Source organism: Homarus americanus, unplaced genomic scaffold (genome assembly GCF_018991925.1).
Source record: "Homarus americanus isolate GMGI-L3 unplaced genomic scaffold, GMGI_Hamer_2.0 scaffold123, whole genome shotgun sequence".
Lineage (NCBI taxonomy): Eukaryota > Metazoa > Arthropoda > Malacostraca > Decapoda > Nephropidae > Homarus > Homarus americanus.
In genome coordinates this window covers 1-10844 of record NW_024725931.1, presented here as the reverse complement: position 1 = coordinate 10844, position 10844 = coordinate 1, and the positions used below count along the sequence as shown (strand labels likewise).

General features: G+C 37.8%; 1 protein-coding gene across 2 annotated transcripts; it reads left to right on the top strand.

Moving 5' to 3' along the window:
* Nucleotides 1-6563: 6563 nt before the first annotated feature.
* Nucleotides 6564-10838, top strand: LOC121865313 (solute carrier family 35 member F5-like). Of its 2 annotated transcripts, XM_042364653.1 has the most exons (4): nt 6565-6762; nt 7686-7835; nt 8562-8608; nt 10207-10838. In XM_042364653.1, coding segments are annotated over exons 1-4 (288 nt in total). In that variant the 5' UTR covers nt 6565-6672; the 3' UTR covers nt 10208-10838. The 2 variants fall into 2 exon arrangements, with proteins under 2 accessions (XP_042220586.1, XP_042220587.1); XM_042364652.1 differs by lacking the exon at nt 10207-10838 and having other exon boundaries at nt 6564-6762; nt 8562-8670.
* The last annotated feature ends 6 nt before the right edge of the window (nt 10839-10844 follow it).

Below are 10844 nucleotides of genomic sequence, written 5' to 3'. Positions count from 1 at the left end.
TGTGGGTAGCAACGGACCCTGGTGTTATGGTGAAGTAATGGTGAGGTGATGGTGATAGTAAAAGAGATGGTGAAGTTCTTGGGAAGGCCACAGTGAGGTAACGATGAGAATGGTGATATTATGGTGAAATGATGGTGAGGTGACTAGAGGAACTATTCACTAGAGGACCGATGCTGGTGAAGGGTTACTGGTGCACCACTGAAGTATGAATGAAGAAGTAATGATAAAAAAGATAGCTAAAAGGAATGATGGTGAGATATAAGAGAAGAGGTGATGGTGAGTTTTAATGGTGATGGTGAGCGTAATGGTCCGGGTTTACAAGCTTTTACATATACGTGAACGCTTTAAGATTATAACACACACACACACACACAAACACCATTTTTATCCTTCATATCCCGAGAAAATTTACTCAACTAAAATAAATAACTATGACCTGGAACCTGGACCACTATGTTATGCTGTAAAAATAAACTCCGAACTAGACCCCCCAGAACGATGACTAAGGTGTTGAGTATGATGACTTAAGACACTGAGAACGATGACTAAGGTGTTGGGTATGATGACTTAAGACACTGAGAACGATGACTAAGGTGTTGAGTATGATGACTTAAGACACTGAGAACGATGACTAAGGTGTTGGTATGATGACTTAAGACACTGAGAACGATGACTAAGGTGTTGAGTATGATGACTTAAGACACTGAGAACGATGACTAAGGTGTTGAGTATGATGACTTAAGACACTGAGAACGATGACTAAGGTGTTGGGTATGATGACTTAAGACACTGAGAACGATGACTAAGGTGTTGGGTATGATGACTTAAGACACTGAGAACGATGACTAAGGTGTTGGGTATGATGACTTAAGACACTGAGAACGATGACTAAGGTGTTGGGTATGATGACTTAAGACACTGAGAACGATGACTAAGGTGTTGGGTATGATGACTTAAGACACTGAGAACGATGACTAAGGTGTTGGGTATGATGACTTAAGACACTGAGAACGATGACTAAGGTGTTGGGTATGATGACTTAAGACACTGAGAACGATGACTAAGGTGTTGGGTATGATGACTTAAGACACTGAGAACGATGACTAAGGTGTTGGGTATGATGACTTAAGACACTGAGAACGATGACTAAGGTGTTGGGTATGATGACTTAAGACACTGAGAACGATGACTAAGGTGTTGGGTATGATGACTTAAGACACTGAGAACGATGACGATGACTAAGGTGTTGGGTATGATGACTTAAGACACTGAGAACGATGACTAAGGTGTTGGGTATGATGACTTAAGACACTGAGAACGATGACTAAGGTGTTGGGTATGATGACTTAAGACACTGAGAACGATGACTAAGGTGTTGGGTATGATGACTTAAGACACTGAGAACGATGACTAAGGTGTTGGGTATGATGACTTAAGACACTGAGAACGATGACTAAGGTGTTGGGTATGATGACTTAAGACACTGAGAACGATGACTAAGGTGTTGGTATGATGACTTAAGACACTGAGAACGATGACTAAGGTGTTGCGTATGATGACTTAAGACACTGAGAACGATGACTAAGGTGTTGGGTATGATGACTTAAGACACTGAGAACGATGACTAAGGTGTTGGGTATGATGACTTAAGACACTGAGAACGATGACTAAGGTGTTGGGTATGATGACTTAAGACACTGAGAACGATGACTAAGGTGTTGGGTATGATGACTTAAGACACTGAGAACGATGACTAAGGTGTTGGGTATGATGACTTAAGACACTGAGAACGATGACTAAGGTGTTGGGTATGATGACTTAAGACACTGAGAACGATGACTAAGGTGTTGGGTATGATGACTTAAGACACTGAGAACGATGACTAAGGTGTTGGGTATGATGACTTAAGACACTGAGAACGATGACTAAGGTGTTGGTATGATGACTTAAGACACTGAGAACGATGACTAAGGTGTTGGGTATGATGACTTAAGACACTGAGAACGATGACTAAGGTGTTGGGTATGATGACTTAAGACACTGAGAACGATGACTGAGGTGTTGCGTATGATGACTTAAGACAGTGAGGACGATGACTGAGGTGTTGAGTATAATGACTTAAGACACTGAGAACGATGACTAAGGTGTTGAGTATGATGACTTAAGACACTGAGAACGATGACTAAGGTGTTGAGTATGATGACTTAAGACAGTGAGGACGATGACTGAGGTGTTGAGTATAATGACTTAAGACACTGAGAACGATGACTAAGGTGTTGAGTATGATGACTTAAGACACTGAGAACGATGACTAAGGTGTTGAGTATGATGACTTAAGACACTGAGAACGATGACTAAGGTGTTGAGTATGATGACTTGAGTGCCTTATCCCTAACGACTTAAAACCTTAAGTAGAATGATTTTCAAGTGTAATTATCCCTTAAGTGAGGATTATTTAAAAGTGTCGAGATCGTAAGTGCAATTACTTAACACTTGGACCACATGTAGTGTTAAGTGCAATTACTTAAGATCTGTGGATTTTGTGGATAATGTCCTAAAGTGCGATTACTTAAGACACTTGGAATGAAAAGATTAATTATTCCAAGTGCGATTACTACTAAACAACTCGACTTGGACTGATGAAGCCTTTAAGTGTGATTAAGTGGCTTTCTTAAGTGTGATTATTTAAAATCTCTTATATCAATGACAGGAGACGTAAATAAGCGTACTTAAATATCAATTAAGACAATTTCATAGTTACATCCAAATTAATCAAGTTAATTACTTATCGTTTTTGGCTTCAACTATTCAAAAACAACAACAACAATAAAACAACAATACCAACAATAAACAACAGAAGAAGAAGAAGAACAAGAACAAGAAGAAGAAGAAGAACAAGAACAAGAACTCAATATATCAATCCACTATTATCCTGTTTACTCATCTCTCTCTTTATCTCCTTCCACATCATCTTTATCATCGTCTTAATCTCTTGGCAGTCTTCTTCATCTTTGCCTCGTTTCTTAACTTCCTCCTCAGAGATAAGACCCGTAATGACAAGAGTGTTTAAGGCAGTTATTAGCGCCTTCACCCTTAACTATTGTTCCCTGCAGGCTGTGTATAACCTCGGGCACACACACACACACACACACGTCTTGAGAACAGTCGATTGATATCTGGGTAATTACTGCCGTTCTTCGTTAGCTTTCTCTCTCTCTCTCTCTCTCTCTCTCTCTTCTCTCTCTCTCTCTCTCTCTCTCTCTCAATATATTTCTCTGTCTGTCTTTGTCTATCTATTTATTCATCTCTCTCAATATATTTCTCTGTCTTTGTCTATCTATTTATTCATCTCTCTCTCTCTCTCTCAATATATTTCTCTGTCTTTGTCTATATTTATTCATCTCTCTCAATATATTTTCTCTGTCTTTGTCTCTATTTATTCCTCTCTCTCTCTCTCTCTCTCAATATATTTTCTGTCTGTCTTTGTTCATCTATTTATTCATCTCTCTCTCTCAATATATTTCTCTGTCTGTCTTTGTCTATCTATTTATTCATCTCTCTCTCTCTCTCTCTCTCTCTCTCATTTGTTCACTGTCTTTGGGTTTCCTGTTTTTATTCTTGGTCTTTCTGTCTCCCCTTCCTGTCATCGTCTGTCTGTCTATACGTCTCTGTCTCTCTTATCTGGTTCTCTCTTTTCGTTTATTTTTTTACATCACCACTTGTTTGTGTTCGTCTGTGTCCGTGATTGTCTCTGTGCTTGCGTGAGTGCGTGTCTGTATATGTAATTGCTTTGTGTGCGTGCGTGCGTTATGTCTATACACGCACACATATATAAGTAAGATAAATCATTCCATTTTTTAATTTCTCGACGCATTAACATATAGATAAGCATCCATGTTGTACTGCGAGAGGTCGAAGAAAATAATTTTTTTTAACCAATAAAAACCTTCCTTCTAATCATCTCGTTCGTTGATTGGCTTTCCCTCCCTGATACGTTTTATCCAAATATGCTGAACCATATTATGAAGAGTGGTGAAACTCTTGATGCATTGCTCCCTCAGGCGCCGACGGAAGGTATCATGACCCACCGACTGGGAAGGGCGTGGAATCCCCCCCCCATCCCCCTCCCCCATCCTCGCCCATCCTTGGAGGTGGTGAATGGTACCATCCGTCAGGCGCCGACGGAAGGTATCAGGACCCACCCACTGGGAAGGGCGTGGAATCCCCCCCCATCCCCCTCCCCCATCCTCGCCCATCCGAACTCATCCATCCTCACTCAGCACCTATCCACCTAGAAACTCATCCATCCTCACTCATTCACTCTCACACAACACAGAAAGTCAGATCAGCAACCTTGGACTTGGTCACAATTTTCGTGATGACATATGGCAGCAGGGTCTACCATTAGACAACACATTATGCTTCCAATATCTTCCCAGGCGGTAGTACCTCCCTGTTCGGTAGCTCAAAAATGCGGGCCCAGGGAATCCTTATAGGATTCTCCACAACTCGTGTCGTGGAGTCCTGATCGTTCCCGAAGGATCTATATGAGGCGGGAACTGCTTGGTGGTGCGTGGGGAGGAGAGTGACCGTTGGAGTCGGCACTCTGTTGGTTGTGATGAAAACTAGGAAGAGGTAGCTGAAAGAGTGTCCATTGATAAGTTAGTTGAGCTGACAGGTGAATTGATAAAAGGTCTCGAACAACGCACTTTTGTTACTGAACAGGAAATAATGAATGTTTACATGTTACAAGAAAAACTAATCAAAGAAAGACCAAAATACATGAAACAGGTTAGCTTGCAGGATATGTTCAGAAAAATAGCAGAGAAATCTGTAAGACAGGAGTCAACACTTTTTAGATGAAACACAAGACAGTCTTGATGACCCCCTGCTTTCAGGCATGTAACTCTGCTTAGTTGTACAATCCAACTCTTTACTTTGGAAGTGGCAATAACCAACCTTCTGATGTAAGTAAATACAGATACCTTGTGTTAACGCTCATAGGAGCGTTATTGATTTGGGTTGGAGAATAAGACCCTCAATGATGACACGTACCATATAATTCGTTCAAAACCTGTTAAAGAACAATTCACATATAACAAATGCTGTTATCTCAGGACACAGTATGAATAATACAATCAATGTACAGTACATAGCCTGTTAAATATAACTCACATGTTACAACTGTTGATACATCAGGAGACAATTTGTATTATATTATCAAAATACAGTACGTAAATATACTTATTAAGGTTATTTAGAGTTTTTTAGAGGATTTAATAGTTCACACTCACGTTTTAGGGTCTATGATTTGACCAACGAGAGCTGGTGTAATATCCTCTTGGTAAAGGTATATGTTGTACAGTGGTCCCTCGGTTAACGAGCACAATTCATTCCAGAAGGTTGCTCGTTATCTGAAACCATTGTTTCAATGGGTTTTTGTGTAATTGGTTCCAGCTCACCGAAAATTACATGCAAACTAAAAATAAATGCAGTAAAGTACACTTACTTTGAGGTGTGCATGTAGAAGGCTCCTGGTTGATGATGATGGGAATTAGAATGGGGGTGGAGGAGAAGGGAGAAGAGAAGGCATTGGGGTGGAAGAGAAGCCACCCCATGCTGCCATTTCACCCATAAAATTTTAGTTCACTTGGTATAATTCAAGATTATTTTCTTTAAATCAACACTGCACTGCACGATATATTATCAATATGTAAAATCTATTTCAAAATGACCAATAATTTGACTGGAAACGCAGAAAAAAAGCCTTTATGTTGAAGAGAGTCTCAAACAAGATGTTCCTTCCTCTGAACTGGTAAACAAACTGACGCCAAGCTCTGTGTGTTGAGTGGCTGTTTGGCGTGCAAAAAATTAGTTTCCTGTACTTCAATTATATTCAATAATTGTTAAAATTACTAAAAATTTTAATATAAAACTTTTAAAATTATTGAATAGTACAACCTTCTTGATATTTACTAAAATGGTAAGGAATTTAAGCCCTAGAACCGATTACTGTATTGGCGGACTAATACTACAGCTGGTGGGCAGCCAAATGCAGGCGAAAACATGTTGGGAAAATTCATAAGGAATTCGTTGACTGGGGGTTTGCTCGTTAGCCGAAGTGAAGAATCTTATGGAAGGTAATTCGTTAACCGAGGGATCACTGTATATGTTAGTTGAACGAAAGGTGTTCTCTCTCTCTCTCTCTCTCTCTCTCTCTCTCTCATCTTACTGTGGCAGTAACACCTAGTAAGGTATTTTGCCTGTATATACAGTATACATACTTCAATAAATTTCACTTGCTTTTCATTTGTTGTTTCTTTTCATTACCCAACTTGTACTATTTACAGAGTATTTTAAAGGTAGGGTGAGGTAGTTATGAAGTGGGTTAGAGGTGTTTATTTATTTAATCCTAACCTAATCACCTGTGGTTTGGCAAAATCACTAATCTGGCACTGCTCAGGAACCAATCAGACCGGATTTGAGATGTACGGTAGTTCAATGGTGGATATTAATAGATATTTGGTCGTTTTACAGTACTGTACAGTATCTATCTATTTATTTATTTATTTATTATTTTTTTAATGGACATGGCCATGTACTGTAACCTATGTGCCTTTAGTGTTTATTACTGCACTGTCTAACAACTAACATGATTAACAGTGATGGTCTATGATGGGTCGAGGGAGGCGTCTGGCCCTTGGCATCTTTGTCCTGCTGGTGGTCGACGTCATTTGGGTGGCTTCATCAGAATTGTCGGAGGTATTATTTTCTTACGTCATGTTCAGTTTTTGTCTGTGATATAACATGAGAAAAATATAGTAAGTTACAGAGTTTACTTGCTGTATCAGTTCATTTCTACATTCAGAGTTGCCTGAAAAGCTCATGCTTGCATTACAGTATCTATATTGAAGACACTGAGTACCATACATCTCAACAGCCTTGAATATGAAAAACCGCACAACTGTTTTCTAAATGTTTGTTGAAGAGAGACTGGAAGTAACGGAGAGATTGAGTAGGGGTGGAAGAGGTCATGGAGGAACCTGTTGAAAAGATTAAGAGAGAGAATGAAGTCTGTTCCCTACCACATTCTGACCATTAGAATTTTACTAACCACAGTGACTTTGAGAGCAGAATGTCTGGAAAAAAGGATACAAGGAATACTAAATTTAGAAATAAGATGTGCAAATAAAAGGAGACTAACCAGGTTTCTTGAGATGGTGTGGACAGGTTGAGAAGACGGGGGAACAAGGATTAAAAAAAAAGAAGTAAATGGTAGGAGAGAAAGTGGAAGACCAAAAAGGAGATGAAAGACTGGGCTGGTGTATTTAATGGATAAAACGGGAATAGACAACAGGGAAGAAGCAGAGATCGTGGTGTTGAGTAGTTTATGGGGATGGACCTGCCACTGAGGGGTGGTATTAGGTTTACTAAAGTAATGTGGGTAAAGCAGATGGAAATCTTTAGATTGTGTTGTGGAAGGGAAGTACTGTAGGAGAACACATCTTATGCACAAGTAATTAATGAATGATCAGCAGCAAATAATGGGAGGGTATCTGTTTCTCTTGAGCCTGAAACACTTTCTTTTTAGTATACGCTGTATGTAACATTAAGAGAAAATAAATATATGGTATAAGGGATGAAAAATAATAGACTTTTTTATATTTTTCAAATTTTATTTTCAGTATATCTTCAATGATACCGGCTTCAATAAACCTTTTTTCAGTACATACTTAAAGACCAGTATGTTTTCACTATATTTGCTGGGATTTATATTTTGGAGCCCCTGGAGACACCAATGTGCCCAAAGAAACCACGATGAGAGTATTTACCAGGTAAGTTATTTATTGCAATTCATATTAGATTATTTTTTTGATATTTTTTGTATGTGATATGGAAATAAATTTCTTTTAGGGTAATTGTGTTGCTCTTTTTTCTGTGTTAACTAGACTTGAGTCATGCTATACATACTGTAGAATATTTACTGATTACAAAAGGCATTGGTTATTCCTTTTATTTCCAAGGCCTCCAGACCACCATTTTATTTCATAACTTTGCCTTCTCTTTCCCCCTTATCCCCTTCACTTCCTCTTGTGCTGAATAGAATCATCTGGCATTAGCCAAATGAAATATTTAAGAGACAATGAAGGGGTTAATACAGTAAAACCTTTATCGTTTATCAATCAATACTTTACAAATTGGCTAGTTCATACATGCAGTTCAATGTGTGTTATGTTCACCAAAAATTAAATATTTTACACTTCCATCAATATTGCAAAATATAAAATTAAAAATATAAGAAAATGTGTTCAACAAAAAACAATAGCAAAGCAAGTAGTGATGTACAGTATGTTCATTGTACAGCCCATTCTTCCTGCATCACCTGAAGAGGCACTGGGAGGGAGTGTATATTAATATGAAGTGAAAAATGTATTGTCAAAGCACTTGGTCAGTAATGTGTCCAAATTTAAGCTTTCTAGCTCAAAAATTTCCATAAATAACATCCAGACAACATTAAGTGTTGAGTTGAGTATGCTTCTAATATTCTCTTGTTATTACAGGAAGTGGATTCAATGGAGGATGAAGATTTACCGCTGTCAGATGTTTGGTATGTTGAATTGTACTTGCCATTTGTAGTTGTGATGTAATAAAGTATTATGTTGATGGAATTGTGAATGGGTGCTTGTAGTACTTAATTGTATTATTAACTCCTTCACTTCAGTGTTCAAATTATGCAAAGTATAAATAGATTTTGCGCCTTAATCCTTACAATAATTTTGTGTCATTTATATTAAGGTGATACAGCAATTATTAAAGCATAATATTTCATAGCTAAATAGAGTAATTTCTTATTGCTGGCTTTGTTCCAACAATTTCAGAAAGAGACTCAATTATAGCCTCAAATCTGGTGTAAAAGCATGTTGTTGATAAGCCTCCAAACTCCTCATTGCTCATGCCCCTCATTGTTATCTCTACCATTAGCATTGGGGAGTTCTGATGGTCAGTCGTCATTGTTATTGTCACTGCTGTCGATACCTTTCTTTTCTATATCTCTAAATTAGGTGTAAATTAATGTAAAAATAACAGTAAATTTATTGTGTGGCAGTTGTGGTAAGACTGGTGGAGGAGTGTGGTGTTTTTTTATGAGGGAAAGACAATTGTTTGAAGACCGGGTTGGGCAAAGTGTTTTATAACCATTTTCCACGCTTGTGTGGATTAGCCGTGATTATCTGATGGCAACTTTCCATTCTTGTCAGGTTCTTAACTCTTAATGTCATTTCTTACAACCTCTCCCCATGTCATTCTTGGCTCTTCTCCCCCCACATTTAGACTCATACACCTCTTGACCTAATTAGTGTGATTCATTCTCCAAAATTCCAAACCATCTCAGCATACTGCTACACAGAATTTTGCCAATAGAACTCAATACCAGCCACCCTCTTACCTCTGAAAAGGATTTTTTGTCTTTCAGTGCCACATTGCATATCCACCTCACTAGTCTCATTTAACTTGATGGATAAATGTATTGCAACTGCATAGGTTGTAGTAGAGTGGTGTGGTCCAAAATTGTTTGGGTACACCAGATTAAAATTTGCATGACAGGAGAAATTATGTATTAATGAATATATGTAGCACATAGTGAAAAGTGTTCACTTACTTAAAAATTTCTTCTATACAAAAGTCTATTCAGTATACAGACTGCATATAGTGAGGAATATCTATACTTAAACACTTGTCAAAAGGTTACTTTTAACAAGTTTTATGAACAATCTGTAACCCAGAGAATACATTAATTCTTTAGAAGTTGCTATTTTGCATGACCTGGCATTTTCTGAGAATGCAGCTACTGCACTGTGTGGAGTTTTACTGTGCTCAGAAACCTTCACCTATGTCATTGATGAGGACCTCAGATGACTACGTACCTGAGGCTGATTACCCCCATTTTGTTATTTATTTTTTTCCCAAGTTTTTATCCATTTTATTATTATTATTTTTTACAGGGATTAGCCCACCCGGGCACAGGTCACTGACCCACATCGGGGCCTGGGGGCGAAAATGTCAGGAAATCTTAATCAAATTTATGGAAAATATTTTTTAATGTTTTACCAATACCGGTAATTATCAGGGTTTATACTGATTATTGTAATGTATATTATAGAAGTATTTATTTTTATTACTCTTCTTATTAATATGAAGCTCTTGCAGACGAGAGACAGGCGCACCCCTCCACCTGTGCCCATCTTCACTTTGGACCAGCTGGCATCTAGTGTTGCGAGAGACAGTGATGCGAATGCTCAACTGACACATTTGGTCCTGTGGCACTATTTACCCATTCAACAAGCTAGAACGATTTATAACAACAATGATGAAAAGGTGTCTCTAAATTATTTTTGCCAGTCATATGTACAGGAGTTGTTAGCATTCAAAGATATGAAGTTAAGAATGCATTATAGGAAGAAAATTTTGTTGAAGAATTGGAAAATAAATTGGCATTCAACTCAAAAATTAAAACAAATATTTATTGGGGTTTATGATGATAGAAATATGAAAAATGAGGGAGTGAATTTAGAACTTAAATGAGAATAAATTGTGTGTGAAATGTAAAATCTACTTTTGGGGGAGGATTAGTAGTTGTGTGTGTGATCTGTTGTATCAGGTCATTAGGGTAAAGTACAATGATGAAATTTTTAATAAAATTTTTAGTTATAGATTTTGTTGAAAATAATAATGTGTGAAAGAAATTCACCATTGTTGTAATGTTCTGTGAGAGGGAAGTTGTACTGAAGATAGAATTATATTTGTTGAATGTGTGTTTAACAGTTTTGATAATAAGAAAGTATAAG